Raw genomic sequence first — 20,066 nt, 5'->3', positions numbered from 1 at the left:
AATTATTTTAGTTATATAAATTGATTCACTTCGTGGTAATTTCAAGTCTGTAGAATTTTTCCATTAATTTATAAAGAACAATAAACAATAAAATTTATAGAGAAGGCTCATTTATTATCGTATCAATAAGAGAAATATTCAAAACTTCATGATTATTTTCATTACAAAAATTAATTGATTTCATGATAATTATTTTCACTGTGACACTTGTTCCCCTAGGTCCTGTAGGAACTTGGTGGCATCAGCAATGGTCTTCTGCAGACGTTCCTTGGTCGCTGAGGTGAGCTTCTGTTCCAATTTACGTTTTGCTGACTCTATTGCTGTACGATAGCCAGTGACGTTTCGAAAGATCTTGATCTGCTTCTCAACTGCCACCAGTAGATATTCCCCAGAAGCATCGAAAGTTAAACAAGCCACGTAACCTGGGGAAATGAACGAGAAATCCATTTCAATTGAATAGCATTTCTTGCAATTTTATTTTTAATTTATGTCGATATTTCAATTACCGAGATCCTCAATTGTTATGTCTAATTTTCCACTGACGGTGGAGAAGAGGGAAAGCGATGTATCGTGGCCTATTGCCAAGACTTCGCCGTTGGGGGAGAGAGCCACTTTTGCTGGTGTTGTGTTCTCCCAGGCACCGGATGTCAGCAGTCGAGGATCCTCCCCTCTTTCGTACTCAACTGGATGAAAATTATATGGATCAATGCAGTGGATACGAACATAAATATGATAAAAAAGATAATATAGTTTAGTTTCTCATCACGAAATATTTTGAATGTCTTTTTAGTTTTTATAAAAATTTTCTCGTCATCCTGCCGATTTTGTCTGAGAGAATCTTGCGACACACCCATTCAAAATTTTCGTCGGTTATTCTAGTGTGAAAAACTCTTACTCTTGGTATCATAAAATCTGTAGCTTCCGTCTTTGGATACAGAACCCATCTGACTCGAATCAGCACAAAAATCGAAGTCATAGACTCCTGAGGAATGTCCCGCGAGATCAAAAGCTTTCCCCACCTGTTTGAATTTCTCATCCTTCGTGAATCCAACTTCCCAAACTTTCACATCGGGCGTGAATCCTGACGGAAAAAAAATCAAATGCATATTCGTTTATATCATAAAAACCTTAAGAATATGCTTTCCCTCATGAGTTTTAAATATTCTAAAATCCTTCGGACCTTATTGCTACTCCTCCCCTCAGAAAATATTTGGTAATAGTGAGTGATATTCTATGATAATTAATAGTTGATATTTATCAGAAACTTCTTCATAACATTTGTCTATTGGGAGTCTTTACCAGAAGCTGCAACGAAACGTCCACAAGGAGAGATCCTAGCTCTGTGAGTAGATCCTAGGTAAGTGTCCAGAGTCGCGATTATTTCACCCTTCAAATCCCAAATGATCAAATCGTTCTTTTTGCTGCAGGTCATAATGAATCGTCCATTGCAGGCGATGTCCATCCCCACGATATCCTCATCATGTTTCTGGTCAATTTCCACGTTAAAAGCACAAACGTATTTAATTATATATTTTTTGTCTCCTTTTTCATACTGAAATACGTAATTATTATTGAATTCTACCTTTGGGAACTCAAGCACCGATGTCGCCGATACGAAAAAGCCATTAGTCTTCTTCTTGAGCCCGTAAACCTCGATATTATTCCCCAACGACTTGTGAATTATGAAGGCCTTTCCATCCGGTGAAACTCGAACATTAGTTGCAAAGTCGTAATCGATGTTGACACGAAGTGACTTTTTCTCTTTAGATGCCAGGTCTTTGGTGCACCAAATGTGAACAGTCCGGTCTAAATAGTAATTTAACAATAATGAAAAAGGTTTCAATGGCCTAGCTGATGAAGAAAAAATCCATAAGAAGCCAACAAAATATTCAGTCAAACTCGAGTCATTCAATAAAAGAAAACATTTCAATGAGTTTCTAATACAAACGCCTTTATTTCTCTTATGAATAAGCATTCAATTCACCCCAATACATAATCTCAGTTCAAAAAATTAAAAACACAATTTTTCGAGAACGTAAGCCAACTCGAATAACACCCTCATGTCTAATACACAAATAAACATAAGTAGTATAATTCTATTAATAGTTATGTAATTCTATGATGATTGCATGTACAATTTTGATTGGCAATTATCAGCCGGAGCCTGTCACCTCCTCCTTTTCGCCGGTGGAGGCATGAGGTCGGCATCATCGATGAATCTCTGCTTGTCAATGAATTCCAGAAGAATGTCCTTGGTTACTGGATCCTTAATGCTGGTGCAAACGCCTTGAGCAGTGTTGAAAGAGTTAGGAAAAGATTTGTCCGTTCTTTCTCTCATGAATATCCATTTTCCCTCCTCGAATTTACACTCGATAATTTTGTCATTTAATTCTTTGCATCCCTTGATTTTCGTGATGAAAGCAAAGGGTCTATCGAGACCTCCCACGAATAGCTGTCCAATTTTTCTGGGCACAATTCCAGTTCCTGACTCAGTGATAATTTTGAGTTTGAAATCCACGGAATTCATGGACAATGGTTTCCATTTCAAAACATCAAGGGCAGGCCCTGGATTGTAAGGTTCCTTCGCTGGTTGAAATATAAGTCCATCTGGCTCGTGACTCAACATTTTGGCGAATTTTTCACCGAGTAGACTCCTGGCTGTTGTTACATCCCAAAATTGTTTCAATCTTATTGATATTGGCTCTCGTTCTCGTTGTAATCTTCCTTCCTTCATGGCCCTGTGCCTGCCGCCCATGATGTCCTTCTCAATAATTGTGTAACGATCGGGGTAAAAGGAATGTTTTGATACGTCTCTGCCATCGTACATTATTACGTCATAGGCTAGATACCGAGGATATTCTATACCATTATCCTTATCAATAACCATTTCCTGAGAGAAAAAAACATTTTTTGTCAATAATCAAACTTTAAAGTTAAATTACTGTAAAAAGTCTCAAAAGAATCCATTTCATCCCTCCCCTCTCCCCTGACTCTTGAAATATTCTTCATGAAATCGGAAAAAATTGAAAAATTAATCAGATCCAACGGTTTCTCATCTTTTATTCCCCCAAGAAACATTCCATTCAACACTCACCCCGTCCAATAGCGTGTCTCTCAGCAACCTGCTGATATCCCTCGGATGTGGAAACGACAGTCCTTTGATCTCGAAAACGCTGTTGTTTCTATCAATGAAGAACAATTCTCCGTCTCCTTGAATTAACAGCATATACCTGCAATTACGATACAAATGGTGAGTAAACTTAATAGAACCATCCCCATCAATAGTGCCCAAAGCCAAGGGTAATTACCTGGTCCCATCGGCTTTCCAGGAGACTCTGTAGGGTTTTTCCTGAAGAAGCCTGAGGTTATTTTTATCCATAGACACAGGTTGGGATCCAGGAAAGCCCCCGGTTTCCCAGCCGCACATCTGCTGCACTCTTGCCTGAATTGCAGCGAATTTACGAGAATCTTTGACAACTTCAACACCTGGTACACCAGCCATAAACACTGGATTTTTCGGATTGAACTCTCGCCTGCGTTTCCCATTAGCTTGTCCACTACTTCCTGACTCGGACGCCTCATCGCTGTCCTCAATATTGGAATCGTCGTACTCAAGACACCACACGGGTCGTGCAGGTGGTGGTGGGGCATCATCAACATCCGCGTAACGTTTGAACAGCTCACGAATGTAATCACCCTTGTAAATTCCAGGAGATCTGGCAATGGCGAAGTGACTGAGTGCTCCCTCGACATCACTGTACTCAGTCTCCACTAGGTAACTGATGATGAGGAAGCCTGTTCTGTTGAAGCCATGGGTGCAGTGAACACCGATAATGTCTAGGGGATGTTGTGCTATGAACGATTTACAGATTCTAGTGAATGTTTCTGCCTGCTCCTGGGACGGTGTTTCACCGTGACCCCTGCAGGCAAGTTTCAGATAACAACAGCCATAAGCCTCGATGTCTTTCTTGTCGTAGAAGCGAGTTGTATTTGTCAGATCTATCCACAATCCCATCTTCTTTCTCTGGCTTTTTAAAGACTCAAAGACAAAACCAACGGGAAAGCGATGCTTTTCGGGTACTTGTGAATCGTAGTCAGAGGATAATGGGGTTTTGAAAGCTAAAAATTTATCGGCTATCACACGATTCGACTTGCGAGGACAGTGTAGCCAGCGTGGAGGCACTGGGCCCTTGTCTGATGAATTTCTACTCATGTCTAGAAATTTTGGGGGTGATGTGTCCGTATGTATATACGTTTAATGAGTATTTGTGGGCTTTATTTGATGATTATTTGATCATTTGATGGACTTTCACACGGGAAAATTCACTTGGTGATGGTGTCGTCGTTCCATTTGTTGGTTTTTTAAAGTTTTTTGATACAGTCTGCTGGGAAGAGAAATTAGGACAATCTAACCTATGATATGTGTGTTCTCTTCTCGTTTTGTTATCCTTCAGAGTTCACTTGTTCCTTGTTGCTATCAGTCTTTCACTAGATGAGCCTTAATTCAATCCTTTAATGTCACTCAAAATCACTGCGATTATCATATTTTCATTCTTGAGAAATTAGAAATACCAGAACCCAGAACACAACGTTATCAATGTCACCTCGTTACTGTCGTCGAGCTGACTGTCGTATTGGATGTTTGCATGGCGTCCTCCGGGGTCACTCACAAGTTTTTCGCCGATGCCTCACGCCATCTGTCGATTCTCTCCGAACTGTACCGAACTAGTGATTTTCGGCGTTGGGAACAATGGCAGTCATAGGGATTCTATGTCGTTATATGGCCCACATGCGACAAATTGTCAACCGTCGGTACAGACGTGTTTGGGGGGAAATCTTAGTACGACTGAGATTACAAAAGAATAATTGGGAACGAAATGAAGACAACAAAGGGGGACGGCGTCCCCTTGTTCGCATGACTAATCGAATGGTCATGTACTTTTTTTCGCGAATGAATTGTCCATTACCTGCGAACGGGGGGAGGGGGGGGGCTAAATATAAAATCCTGAGCTTCTAAAATTACGCAACGATGTGTATCGGTGCATTTGAAGCAGGTAAGGTTCGACATTTATGTAATCAACTTTAAATTTACGATTTTGAAACTGTAACTTGCTGATGATGCATTAGGCATAGGGAGATATGATGACAAAGGACATGTACTGTACAATTAATCCACTGGTTGGAGGGATGAGGGGTTAAGTGTGGGGGGGTAGGGGGCCTGAAGAATTTTTGGGAGCAAATAAATGTTTTCAAAAAGGACTTCGGGAAAAAAATGAGAAAATAGAACTTTGATGATAGCTATGAGGTTAGAGTCTAAAAGTAGAAACGCAGTTCACTGGAGAAAAAAAAACGAGAGAATTCTTTATTTTGGAGAAATTATACTTTGTGGATTGAGATATTCCCAGAGCATCTTAATTAAGTCAATCTTTTGCATAGAAACTGAAATCAAATTCGGTAGTGATTTTGTGATATATTTTCAGGATTGCCTCGTAATGGCTTGAGTGCAGAAATAGGATATTGACAAGATAAATACATCTCGGAAGAAAATGAATATTAGGCAAAAACAATTTTTTTGTCAGAGTAAAGTGGCCTAATCAAGTCTATCCAGAAGCACTCTATTCAACCATTGCCATCACAACATGCTTGAATATTTCAACGCGTAATTAACAAAGTATTTGCGAGTGAGCCTGTAACCCCAGTGTATACAAACAAACTGTCTCGTTTGTCAGGTAAATATTAACAGTGAGTTGGCAATTAAAGTGAAAATGTGCATTCGCGGACGGATAACCGCGTTGTTGATATCATGAAAGCCCCAAGGAAACGCCCAATTTTATTGTTATTATCTTGTCCCAATTTTATTGTTATTATCTCGTTCAGCGACCTGACGAGGTTCTCCGAAGGTTTAAAGTTGACAAGGACCCGAAAAGAACTGAATGGCATTGGATGATATAATGACATTACTGTTAATGGGGATAGGATTACAATGAATTCATTACTGGTGGAACGTGCCCTTCAATTATTCCATCACGGAAGAGAAACTTCACTGGTGAGTGATGGATTTATTTTACACAAGCTCTTGAAACTGCTTTCAGATATCTTGCATGAAGATAAGAGCTTGTCAAGGATGATACTTTGTTAAGTTTCATTTTGATATCTGAAAAAGAAAATCGTTTCGAGGGTCTTCGTCTCGCTGCCAAAAAAAACCCGATACAGTTCAGAATTACGAACCCGATACGTAATTTTTATGAAATGTTTTTTGCGGTGTATAACATCGTCGTTGCAACATTTATAATCAAATAGTCTTCTGACACGAATTTAAAGCACGTTTTTGAACGGGAATTTCCGGCATTTGGTTGTCCGAATGAAGTAATATATAACAAGAACAATTGGCCAGAGTCAAAGTACATAGTTAATATTTTCTGGTATATCATTGCTGAATGTCACCGGACCTGCAGGGTGGCCAATTACCCTGATCGTAATGTGTATTTAACGGTGACCCTAATTATCTCTCGTTTACGATTCTTAATATTATCGAAAATCCCGATAAATGGTGGTCGGCTAAAAGCAAGCCATTTAGTTTTTGACAGTAGATAGTTGCCCGGCATTACTTGTCATTCGGCCCACCAGTAAATGACACCAGACTACTGGTGGAGGCAGTGCGCTACAAAACCTTCCGTCTCCATTAGTATTAAATAAGGAAAGACTTACATACGTCACCTTATTACGGAGGGATTTTATTACGAATAGCTCCTCGGGGTGGCGTTTAACTTTGGGAAGGGGTCGAATACCTCTGGAGTTTGGGAAACGATGGCCTTGGAAAGTAGTCTTTACCGTTGGCCTTCTGCAATTCCAATGAAAAATACAAAGTTTGAAATTTCTGACTGTTTTATCATTCCACGCGGTCGACTCGTTTATTCCTGTTTCAAGATGCCGAAGGGGTAGGGTTCATTGCCAATGACATGTATTCATAGAATTCGTAATGACAGTTCTTATGGACAGAGAAAACTCATTTCTACGACAATGAAGTCATTAACCCAGATGTAATAATGCAAGATGAGGGGAATAGAGCTAAATTTATGATTTTTATTTCAAATGGAGTAGTTTTTTTTCCTATTGTCTCATTTTGCGGGAAAATGAAGCAAAACATCGGTAATGACAATTAGCAATGAACGGAAAACGATTATAATATTAACTTATAGAAATTTTAAAAAATCTTGTCAGAACAGCATTAGTGGAAATATCGAATTTTGATTAAATTTTTTATTTCATTCGGAGAGGAATATTCGGTAAAAATTATGGATCTCGCGGTTCACTTATCGATTACGGAATCGCAGGGGAAATTTCACGTGATAATTTGGTAATTTTGTACAGACGAAAATGACTGAGAATCTATATATAACTAATGTTAATGATAATAAGTAATTACTCAATTAGGACGTCACATTAATATCAGGACGCCCCATGTGTCAATCCTCTCATGGAGTGACACAATTTGTCATTGGAAATCTTGCACTTTGACTCTCTCAAAGAGCGATAAAAGCTGTCTGATGAGAGAAATGACTTGGCAGAATGATGAACGTCTTGATATTTTCGATGATTCGCTTTCTCCTTGTGAATTAACGAGAATACGTGATGTATATCATGTCTTCCATGAGAGGACACCTCGGAGTTTTGATGAAGCACAATTCTGGTATCATGAATGTTGGAGACATCCAAGTGCGTCGATGGGAGCATTTATGTACCAAGGACGTCTATATTAAAACCTAGAGGGGCTTCCATCCGGTGTGGTGGCTTTCTTATTTTTCATTCTTCTTTTATTTTGTTTATTAACGCGGCTTTTGCGGGGAATAGTCGAACGATGATAAGAGATATCTGTTTGCGGGACCTTTCGCTCTAAATAAACGTTAAAAATGATTGATTGAGATTACAGTGTCGGGCCTACTTTCACCCCGTAGTGGCTCTGACATTCTAGTTTTTGGTTATTTTTGTTTTATTCGTGATTGAGAGAAATATAATCTAGGCGAGTTTGTTTTGAAGCAACATAGAGAAAAATAGGTTTTATTTTCAGGGACATGGCATTGAATTTCTGGAAACTATATTTTATGGTATAATTTTTGGCAATCTTGTCTAGTGTCACTGACAATCGGTGGAGAATTTCTGAGAATCACTTACATGATAGAAAAATTAATATTTTCTTTCATTTGATGTTTTTTTTAAGGAAGAAACACCCAAACATTAAAAGAAATAAAGAAAATGTTGGACACATGTGAAAAATATTTTCCACATTTTTCTTTTCAATATCCAAATTGTAAAGTTATTAAGCGCTTGAAAGAATGAACTGAACGGACACTTCATTACCTCATGGATGGGACAGATAGATTAGTAAAGAGTTTCGAAATTCTGTTAGATCATTCACCCTAATTACCAGATGATCGATAATTAATTTTAGTTTAGTTCTTAACCCCACATTGTTCGTTTAATTATTATCAACTTGAAAAGAAAATCACGATTAAAATTAAAATTTTTCGAAGTAATCGAAATAGTTCATCGTAATGTATTTATAGAGCTCAATTGAACTATCGGTTTCATTTGAGGAAATAATAGTTAATTCATTCAGCGATGTAATCAACATTCAGCTACGAATTTTTGATCAACTCATGAAAGTAGAAAATTTCTAGTCTGGAGATTATATTAAGTTTAAAAAATAGAACTTTCCCATTCTTGTGGTAACGACACGTGACTTTACTCCAAGTGCTGTGTTATTTGATCCAAATTAATATACCTCAGGGAGAAATAATAGATTTCCCCAACGACTTCATACATTCGAAATTTGTTAAACAATAAAACAAGTTTAAAAAAAACATGCCAATGAAATTAAATTTTCATGCGATTCTAATTGTGATAAAATATTCTAATAGCACCATTAGAATCTTGAACATCAAATTTTTTTATTTACTGTTTTGATAAAGACCATAAGCGATCAGTCCTTGACCTCCTAATAATATTCAAACATCGAATAACCCAATACCCCGCATAGTATTCTCCTGAACAGTAAAAAATGTGACTAATGACGTGTTCATTAAATGATTCATTAAGTCGTGACTGACATTCTACGATCAATGACTCTCGTCGCTGTCGTCAATGCTGGACCCGTCCTTGAACATGTTGATATTATTTAAACATTCTTCGATTTATCTGCCCCATTACTTGAATTTCAGCTTCAAACAAAACGTTTAAGATATTCAGTAATTGATTTTCAAGAATATCTCAATAATTACGGGGAGCGGTGGAATTTTCATGAAAACATTTTTTGTAGGGAATGATAATTTCTACGAAAAAGTCTCCATAAAAAATTTTCCATGGTTTCTAGATTTTGAGATATTTCCCGAAAATTAGGACCGGAAATAATTTAACTTCTCCGCTTTACCACTTCCCAACCGATTTCTTGATGTTTCATTTGCAATTCAAGTTAGTTACGAGTATTTTAATTTTATTTTCGGTTTAATCCATAACTAATCACCCGAACTCTGCCATAAACTTGAACGTAGTTCAATATTACTCTTCTAATATATTATTAGGAGGGTCGGTTCACCTTCACCTCCAGCTCCCCGGCATTTTTCCCCCATAGTATTCCCCCCCTCAATAATTCATTCCCCCAAATATCAATTCAATGAATAATAAAACTACCTCAACCGCTAGTGTTTTAATCGTTCATAAAATCGTGACTAAAATTATACCATCAATGGTTTCTAACGTTCACCTCGTTTGTTCGTGCCTCACAAACATAAACCACATATATAGGGTTAAATTTATTTTGTAATCGATGAGAAGTCAATTCAGCCGGTAGGTCAGGCTCGTGCCAAAGTTTCATCGGGTAAATGCAGTAATCAGGAAGACAGTATTTTACTTGCAAATAAAATGCGGCACCGGAGAAATAAGTAAATGAGCTAAAATTCAAGTGAGACTGACCTGGCCATTGTGTAGGCACGTTAGAAAATACGATTAGGAAATCAAACGTGGAAGCCGAACAGTTAGTACGTGTGTTTTATTGTCATTATTGCGAAAAATAATCCCCACTGTTGTGTGCATTCGTTGATTCTTCTGGTGGTGTTGGCTCATTAAAATTCGGCGATGGCGCCTTCAGCGAATTTTTAATGAGTAATGTTATGCAAATGGTCGTTAAAATCGACCATCAACCATAATAACACGCTGCCCCCCCACATATTTATCATTCTTTTTATTTATCTGATGAAACTATTTGACAGCTGGGGGATTAATTTTTTTTTAGCTAAGCATGAGAAAGATCTAAAGAGCTGCTTCCGGTGGTTTTTTTCCACTCTTCTTCCCCTCCCATCCTCCGAGATAAGACAATTCCATACTTTATCGTAATTGAGGTATACGAGGATTGTGTTTTTTCCGCAATGGCCCTGACAAATAGCTTTCGGGACAATTAAAGTTGAGAATAATTTTTTCTCTGACTGAATGTTTTCCGTCTTGACAATATTCATCAAGCGCTAGTGAAAATTTTAATTTATGAACAAATCGTCAATTTGAATATTTAAATCTCCAATTAATTTGGTAGTTAATAATTTAGTTTTCTAAAACTCCGTTGCCATAGGATAGTTAGGATAGTTTGGTATTATTTTATTATTAAAAAATCGATAGTTGTCCTATGAGTCAGCACACGACGATGGGGGATATGGTAGAATTAATGGGAATAATTTCCATCCACTTTCGCCTATCGGAAATTCCGAAAAGAAATCACGAAAATAATCACTGGTAGACGGAATGAAATTTTAGATTAAAATCAGCCCTGTAGAGGGTGAAACGTAGGACGAAATGACAATCAACCACTTGTTAGGTCAAGTTTTGTTGGAAAAATTAAAATTGGGAGCCTAATTTTTATTACAAAACCAACCGTCTAATTTTTACTTAAAATTTCTTTTCGTGTAGTTGAATAATTACTAGGAAAATTTATAATTATAATTATTCTATAAATCAAACTTCTTTCAACATCGGAGGATCGACCTCTCGTTGAATTTAAAAATTGTATGATCTCTTGATTATCCCGAATTCGCTCTTGTCCTCGTGTTAACCCATTTCTTCAGACTGTAAATTACCGATGAAAAAAATGATAATTTCGCTGTTTGGCCGACGCGTGGGTGTACAGAGACATCCCGTTGATTTCCAAGGTGTCTCGTGACCGTTTCCAAGGAGAAAGTTTATCGTATTAAACCTCGTCGTTTCATGTTTGTTCTCTTGGATCGTCCCGGGTATCAATAGTCCCTCTTGCTCACAGCAACAACCACTGCCAAGCCAAGTTGAGAATCCGAGAAAGAAAGTTGTTTCGAGTTAGCATTTGCCTCTGTGATTTTCTCCAGCTCAGCCACCAAGTTCTTTTTGGCTCTTGGCTTATATGTGGAATACTATATAGAAGGTGTAACGATGCTTGGGTTGCCCTAGTTTGAGACCTAGTTCCAGAGATATACCCCCAGGCATCTGGCTCAGTTTCACTTCTCCTTGCATTTTTATTTTATTTTTTCACTCGGCTTTTTTCTCGTGCTTTTTCCATATTCTCAAGTTCAATACACTTTTAGAAATTTTCTTGGTGTACCGATGAGAAGGATGGGATGACTAGAGTGGACGGATTTCAATCTCAGATCCTTTGTGAGGACTGTCGAGATGTCTTTTCAATCCCCAGGAGAATTTTTTTCGAAATCTTATTGTAAGCTCAGGAATATGTAGAGAAAGGGTAATATGGACTATTGGAAAGCTTGCAATTCTGATTCACTCGCTTGGGAGTAACATGACAGTACCTCTGAAAGCCCTCGAAATGGCAAAAAAAATTGAGTAATCGGGAATTCTCTAAAAATATTTGAGGACTGTTAACGGTTTCATGACATCCCTTGTCATTCCACGACATATCTCCGAATCCTCGAAATCCGGTGCATAAATTTTGCAGGAGTGATTATAATTTCACGGATTTAAATTTAAATTTATTAAAATTTTTACAGTTGAAAACTCAGACTGAATTTAGCATGCAATTGTTCATGGATTTTGTCATCCAATTTGATGTTTGAAGGCCAGATTAAATTCCCAAACTCTTTGTCACAATCCAATATCATATTTGATTAAATTTTAACGAGAACATTTGAAACAATGTTAATGAAATAAATTCAATTGATAAATTAACTTTTTATCTTGAGAATTTCTTACAAAATGTTTATTTAAAAATCCCCTGAAAAAATAACAGTCTGTAGAAACCAACTGGCAAATTCATCGAATTACAGTTTCACTGGACATCCGTAAAATATAAATAAATTCAAAAAGTTAATTCCATTGAATTTTTAAAACGTTAAAGCACTCGAAACCTCGGCAGTTGAACTTGTCTTGGGCTGCATAAAATATCATCAGCCATAAACTCAAGACCATTGTCGTCTGAAAATATTTTATCTCTCTTGAAATGATCACGTGAATGACTCATCAGTCCTGTGGGAGGAATTTTTTTCACCGGACTTTTGAACTTCCGCGTATAGTCCTTCGAATATAGAATTCAGTGATTTCTTTTTTTTTAACCCTGGATGGTTTTTTGAAGGTGGTTTCTAGGGAGTTCATTGAACCACAGCAGTGCGACCATGGAGACTAAATTTACGCTCTCATCGCACAAGCCAAATACTCAGCCGTCCCTGACCCGCGTCACGGCGTTCAATCAGGAGAGATCTCGCATATTTTTGATAATTCAAGCGGTTCATTCAAATGCCCGATAGTCGTTGAAGGTCACACTGATTAAACTTTTTCTTTCCATCCAAGTACTAGATAAATATTAATTTCCAACGGCGTTAATTATTAAGGTAATTTAGAGCACTCTCAATCAATTCCAGATGAGTCGTTGAGCAAAATAACCGCGCATTTGCATTTTTTCAATAATCAATAGACAGAGATTATTGATTACATAAATTTAACACCGACAAATAATTTTACGTTACGCATAACATTTTTTTTTTAATTACGAATTTTTTTTCCCGAACTTGAATCTCCTCTCGATATCTGAAAAATTATTGTTTCACTGTCACATTTGTATTCTCTCGATTGTTGAATTTGTCTCGTCAGCGTCTCCGCATCGTGCGGTTTTTTGTTTGGTCTCAGTCTCGTACGAGTTGAAAATGACGAAAAGAAAGAGGACGAGATGAATTCTTTTATTATCATGATCACTCCGTCATTAGAATATTATTAAAAAATATAGGATTGTCTTCTGTGCAGATGCGACAATGTTATATTTTTTATCCTCAAACGGTCCCTATAATTATAATTTCTTAATATAATTATAATAAGTATAATTTCCATGTTTTTTGAGACCGAGACGATCTCCTCCAACTTCTGTCTCGTCTGGGTCTCGTGAACAGCTTCATATCTAATGCAATTCTTCGTCGAGTGAATGTATTTGCCCGAAAGACATATGCATATCGCACTGAACAATTACCACAAAAAAAAATTATCGTGTTTTGGTGAAAACTTTCTTCTTTGTCCAGAAGTAATTTCATTCAACACGACAAAATATATCTTCAGCGGAACTATAATTTTCCGGGAGAAGAAATTTTATCTCTCACTGTGAAATAAGTTGACGGAGAATTTTGTACTTGCGGGACATCCAATTAACTTTTATGGAATGAAAAAAAAGTCAACGCGGCTGAGATAGTACGGAGCGTTGCATATACAATTATTACAATAATTACTTCTCACGATATCACACATTTTATTTTCATAAATTATGACATTGAGAATTAAACAGACAGCATGACAGAACATGATCAAAAATTCAGCAATCGGGGGATCACATCGATAGCATAAATATTTGCAATCAATGAAGTCTTCCTTAAGTCAATAATTCAGGCGATTACGTTTATATAATTTAATTGTTAATATTCTTACTTCGTTAATCTCACGCAAAGTGCTGCGCGCGCATAACATCCCAGGGCGACGTTGCCATTCTTCATTTTATACCACAGGAAATATGAATCGCGTACACTAGCGCTGGCAACGCCGATCGACAAATTTCTGTTACGAAAGCATTCGCACATCATAAAGTAATTAGTTAACAAAAGAGGGGATAGCCCTCTCTTGTTAATAGATATTATAATCGTAGGTAATACCAGGAAACAAATCATATGAGGAATTAACGAACTTTTAGTTTATAAGTAGTAACGTTTTAGTAATTATTGCAAAAATACTGAAAACGCTGGCGCAGCCACTCGGAGTTAACACGAATTATTTTATCTCGGAGGGGGGAATAATCTTAGAAATTATTGATTCTCGAAATGCTAATTGTTCAGCTTCTAGTATACTTCGAATAAAAAAATGTCATACCTCGTAATTATCAGTGAACATGTTTCATGACACTGGTGAGATATTTCAAGAATGTTATTTCTCTCAGTGAGAAAAGTGCTGAGAGCATCAGAAACAGACTGTCTTCAATAAAAAATTTTTTTTATATCTTCTTCGTAGTACTGAGAGTAATTTTCTCAGGGAACAAGTGTTAAAGAGAGAATAAAGTGGTATAAGTGAGGAATGAATAAGGGAAATTCGAGATCATGAAGGCACGACAGTTGAATCTGTAATCAATAGGAGAACTCGTCTCCATCAAGTTAAGGATTTCAAACATAAAATTGTAGTAAATCAAATTGCGAAAATGAGACGAGTTTCGTTGATCCGCTGGTATTTTTATTTCATTCACCACGCAGTTATCACCAAATTCGGTGAATTATCATTTATAATGAAATTCTCATTGCGACAGAAAGTGCTGCTGACACTCGGAGTCTCGATCGTTGGTAGAGTTAGGACAGATCCAACAGCCGAAAATAGATAAAACCAGGAAAAAAGGGTATCGTGAGCTTGGGAGAATGTAATTGATAATAAATTGAGACTGTATTTGTTGTATAATAGGTACAAAATTTATTAATTACGTTTTACAAGTACTTCGTTGAATAAAAATAAATCCTACATCAAATATTTTTGATGAAATTAAACATTCACAAGTCTTGCGTCCGTCCGTACAAACATCACTTATATTTAAACCTTAAATCTAAATTTGTTTCTTACTTATATCGCACACGGTAAAGACATACACACACTGCAGATAAAATGCAGTATCTCTTGAATATTAAATCCCCAATAATTCCACAATTTTTTACCATCGAAAATATACTATTGGTATCGTAAATTCTTGATTTCTCATCATCGATGATTTTTTTTACTCTCATATCGATTTATCTCGCCAGCGGAAGTGACACTCTCAGCTCTCAGTAGTTAACTTTAGCTGTTCAACTTTTAAAATGAAAGAAAGAATGAGAGGTGGGAGGGAAGAGAAAGTTCCTGTGGGTAGGAAGGCGCCAATCAGCCACTCATTACGTATTAAAAAACTTCATTTATCGCCCCCCCCCCTCCTAAAAGCAAGGATAAATCGTAAAATTAATGTTCCACAAGATTCATTCATAACTCAACCGTCTTCAAAGTACATCAAACCTTATCTTATCTTACAATAGTAAATCATAAACCTTTATCATTCGGCAAATCAGTGTGAAGCAAACCACCACAAACGTGAGAGAATATCAATTTAAAATATCACCAGAACTATCATTTTCCCACTAACTCTTCCCACTCGATAAAAAAAAACAGTAAATGTACAAATTGCCGCAGTACATGAAGTATCAGAGTTCAATTTATTTTGCAATTTTTTTTATCAAAGCATCACTTAGTATTTATGAAATGTCTGGCTGTAGTTTTAGTTCAAAGTTCATTCGACTAGTCATTTGAAATCATTGGAAAGTTCAAAGATCACTAATTATTATTAACTCTTAATGTTAACGGTATAAAATAATGACATAATGAAGGGGGAAAACTTCACGCAATTGAATGATAAATTTGAAGATCAATAATCCGTTATTTTAATCGATAAAAGAAGGATTTCATTCACAAAAAAAAATAACGGATAATTTCCCTACCAACAGGACACCCTATTTCCGATGATTTTTAGATTCTCTCTTTCATTTTGTTATTGTTCAGTCAAAATTTCAATATTGTTTGCTGAGAACTCAGCACTCAGACAGCAAATAACAACGTTAATGTTCTATTTACATCATTCCGATTGATTTATTCAATGGAATATCCACCTGAGCTTTATCAGACAAAAATAATTGACACACCCACTCGAGTATTGCTGGCTCAAGTGTTCTGTCGTGCTCGAATAATGTCAACCGCAATATTCCATGCAATCAATCTCCCCGAAATTGAACTGTCCTGACTGACAGCGATATGTACATCTCGCGATATGATCGAGAATATTCGGATTTCCTCGTAGAACACAAAAAATTTTCAAAGAGAAATAGAAACACCGGACGTCTCAGATAAAAAATATTATTTCTTTTAAAAGATCGGGGCAATAGACTTTGAGTTTCCATCTCTTCCTAGTTTCTTATTCCCCTTGTGAAAAGTCTGCCAACGGTACCAAAATGAGATTCACAATGGACTTGCAGTTGTTAAAAAGACAAACTCGGGATGTGAGAGAAGGACTGACCCTTGATTATTCGCATTTAACCAGTGAAAAAAGCGTAACGGTTGTACGGTTCATTGCACACGAGTGCAGTCTTCTCTCTTCCAATGAATAATTTCGTCCTCACAATTAGAGGGTGAAAGTTAAAGGGTATGTTTCATATATTATAGATAGGCATGCAAAAAAAAAAAATGAACAAAAATATTTATATTGAAAAACCATTTTATCAATGAAATATGTATACATCAACACCGTATGCCTTCCTTGGCTACATTTGAATAAATACGATATGCTATTTACAAGTCGTTGAACAGTAATGAAATGATATATAAAAATTCTGTTATTCTTTCACTTCTGTGATGAGAATAAGCACATTTTCTAGGTACGATTATTTTACATAAAATCATGTAAGTACGAAAAAAAATAATATGTGTAAAAATTCACATAAGCATTGATATGTACAACGTGTTATGCACGTTTTTCTATTTACTAATCATCAACTCATGAACCCTTACCCTAACACTCGAGAAACAAATATGTACAGAAGAGACAATACGACAGCGATTTAAAAAAATGATTGTTAATGTAATACTCCAATATTCGGCAGTTTGTCACAATTGTACGGAACTTATTGATAATGGGGATGCGGTGATGCGTACGTACATATCACAGATTATACTTGTAACTGAAGAATGATCCTTAAGGGAGCCGAACTGAATGCGGTTCTAAATCCATTTCAATCTTCCTAAGCAAAAGATCAACAGCACTCTTGGCATCCTCCGCGGAATCATGTGTTGACACTTGAATTTCACGTTTGAGAACCTGTTTGGCAAGTGCCTTGAGACTATTCCGGTAAGGGAATCCAAGATAATGTGGATATACTGCACATGTATCAATGACGGTTGTGTGCATCATTTTGAGTACTCGAAGATCATTCTCCAAACCATGTCCAATGAGTATTGTTTCGGCGTAAATAAAACTTAATAGATCTTTTTGTACATCGCGAAGTGTTTTTGTGGTTTTCAACAAATCATCAGCAGTTACACCACTGAATCTTGTATTAACATCAAGAACATCAACATCAGGCTTCACTAATGTATCATAAACTATCTCGCCATCTATTCCCACGACCGTAACCTTAATTACTTCGAGACCACGTCTTGTATAACACATTTCACAGTCGACTGCATAAGCACCGTAATTATTATCAGGATGTATAACAGGGGATGGCTGTGTACAAACATAGTCGATGAGGGGTCCATTGACGCCACTAATAATACCACGCCAAACGTGTACTGAAGCTATTGAACATCCAGGTGCATCCTCACTCTGATTGCAACAGGTCCATCTCTTTCCGGCAATTTTTCGGAGCTTGCCCCAGTGGTGGACACATGGCTCGTCGTCGATGTAATCATTGGTTACTGGGTCCATGTAAAAACCTTGGGAGCATCTTGCACACGATCGTAAAACAGGTGACTGTGTGACTTCCATTGGAACGCAGGCGTCATATCGTGAACCCCACATGACTTTGTCGGTATCATAGTTGAAGGAAGTCAATGATGACATGGATGATGATGAGGACGAATCAACGATATCAGAATTTTTGTCACTGTCCGAGAGACTCTCAGGCTCCATATCTGAGTTCTCGACTGATGAAGCACTTCCAATACCACTGTCTATTTCCAACTCATTATTGTAAGAATTCAAATGTGTGCTAGGAATAAATTCCTGAGCATTGACATCCAAGTGGTACTGCTGTTGTTGGTCCTTCTGCTGTTGTTGGTCGTGCTCAGAATAATGATTTTCGGGGGGCCGATAGAGAACCATGGCACACCCAGGATACTCATCACATTCCACCGGATAACCAAGTTCGGTGAGGTCCACAATGCTCAGAAGATATTTTTTAAGAAAGTGCATCACAGCACCGTCATCCAAATGTTTACTCTGAATGTTCCGATAGACCGGTTCACAGTGCCATGGATTTTCAGACCATGATAGATCAGTAGGCAAGCTAGACATTGAAGGCATGAACACTGGTTTGTTCATAAAAACATATTTACGAGTAGTCCCGTGGTGATGATCTATCTGAGCTTGTTTGCGTAGCATTTTGGGACTATTGGATGCACTTGAGTCCCCTGATCCAGATGGAGATCCGTCCAAGTATAACCGTTGATGATGATGATGACGACGACGTGTTGAGGATGATTCGTTATTATAATCCTCCTGATCGTCCTCCCGATCACGACGTTGCTCTCGCATTGCTCGGGTCCGATTCTTACGTTGACGACGGCTGAGAATGGCACGTTCACGTTCCTTTGGGGCCATGCCGTCTATATCCCTTGATAGAGTTGTATCCAAATCGTCTGATAGTACCAAGGCCGCAGGGTCAGTGGAGAAGCAGCGTCCAGCATCCAGGTCTTTTGGCAGCATACTGCTATCTTTATGTGCACACACAAAACAGACGGGTGAGACATTCGCTTTTCTTTGGTATTTGAGGAAGTTTTTTTTTTTTGGCAAAGGAGGAGAGATGAAGGCCTACGTGGGGTGAGTGGCACACGCACACAACACATGCAGATTATTCTTCAAAATACGTTGAAGTCTTTGGTTTCTATTGGTCAAACAAATTCTAGGCGTTATTTGCACTGCAGTGAGACACTTCATTGATACCATTTGACTTTGAATTTATTTCGATGATGGAACATGTCGGAATATCGTAACTCGCTGACTTTTGATATTGCGGATGAACAAGTTTGAATTGAAGGTAAATACTAACTGGCGAAGGATCGCAAAGCTGAGGGAAACTCGGGGTACAAGCGTGACAAATAAAATAGTGATGAGGTGGGGAAGACTATGATACGGTGACGTACGTCTTCGCGGAAGTCCGGGAAGTATGACAACACAGCTAGTTGCAGTGTCTGTTGAAGAAAGAGGCTGATTCAGCGGGAGTTATTAATGTTGACTTCTGACAACATTGAAACAGGAATTTTCTTTCGCGGCGATTGCCGTTGAGAGAGAGATTTTTCGGGGGATGTGGGTGGGGAATAGTCAGGGGAGGGAGTCAATTGTCCTTGGGAATATGCTGCATTGGGGTTTATGGGAAACATTAAGATATGTGGCGATTGAATTGAATGGAAATGGAACGACTCATTCAGACAGTGAATTTATGTTTCCAGGAATTCAGAGATAATTGTGGATTTTTTTTAATATTAAAATTCATGAGGGAGTTTTAATTGGCAATTTGTAGTGAGAGAACTGATGGAGTAAAATTGAAATCTTTGAGATTGAAAATCTAATAAAATTGTTGAATCATTTTTGGAAATAACAGGTTATTGATCAGCAGGTGATCATACCTGGTAATCTTTTGAAAAACACCGAATCTAGTCCTGAGAATTACCGTTTGTTATTTTAGTCAGAATCTTTCTGGGATACTGTGTAAAAAAATCAACGTGTATGTTTTGTATGTATGTGTGTGGGTTGCGAGGTGAGATAGAAAGGCAGGATGATAGAAAAAAGGAAAAAA

The 20,066-nt window shown here is 37.4% G+C and overlaps 3 protein-coding genes across 7 annotated transcripts in view; 1 reads left to right on the top strand and 2 right to left on the bottom strand.

Moving 5' to 3' along the window:
* Positions 1–93: 93 nt before the first annotated feature.
* The window catches only part of LOC135161630 (transducin beta-like protein 2), a 42,480-nt gene continuing 22,507 nt past the window's right edge, over positions 94–20,066 (bottom strand). For 3 of the 4 annotated variants that reach the window (XM_064119361.1, XM_064119360.1, XM_064119362.1), the window contains exon 3: positions 16,727–18,984. In XM_064119361.1, coding sequence (XP_063975431.1) covers positions 17,246–18,984 — 1,739 coding nt within the window. In that variant the 3' untranslated portion in view covers positions 16,727–17,245. Of the gene's footprint in view, positions 423–506; positions 684–895; positions 1,082–1,299; positions 1,487–1,582; positions 1,807–16,726; positions 18,985–20,066 lie in introns of those variants that run through there. The other variant, XM_064119363.1, reaches the window with a different exon arrangement.
* On the bottom strand, positions 1,931–4,646 carry LOC135161632 (mRNA-capping enzyme). The gene is made up of 3 exons (XM_064119368.1): positions 3,309–4,646; positions 3,095–3,230; positions 1,931–2,890 (listed from the first exon to the last, which is right to left on the bottom strand). The coding sequence occupies exons 1-3, from the start codon at positions 4,211–4,213 to the stop codon at positions 2,168–2,170; spliced, it is 1,764 nt and encodes a 587-aa protein (XP_063975438.1). The 5' UTR covers positions 4,214–4,646; the 3' UTR covers positions 1,931–2,167.
* The window catches only part of LOC135161643 (uncharacterized), a 73,085-nt gene continuing 58,029 nt past the window's right edge, over positions 5,011–20,066 (top strand). The window contains exons 1-3 of one of the 2 annotated variants that reach the window (XM_064119401.1): positions 5,011–5,054; positions 5,481–5,729; positions 5,878–6,046. The gene's annotated coding sequence lies outside the window, so the exon portion shown is untranslated. Of the gene's footprint in view, positions 5,055–5,480; positions 6,047–20,066 lie in introns of both variants that reach the window. The other variant, XM_064119400.1, reaches the window with a different exon arrangement.

Source organism: Diachasmimorpha longicaudata, chromosome 4 (assembly GCF_034640455.1).
Source record: "Diachasmimorpha longicaudata isolate KC_UGA_2023 chromosome 4, iyDiaLong2, whole genome shotgun sequence".
NCBI lineage: Eukaryota > Metazoa > Arthropoda > Insecta > Hymenoptera > Braconidae > Diachasmimorpha > Diachasmimorpha longicaudata.
This window is presented reverse-complemented; position numbering and strand designations above follow the sequence as displayed.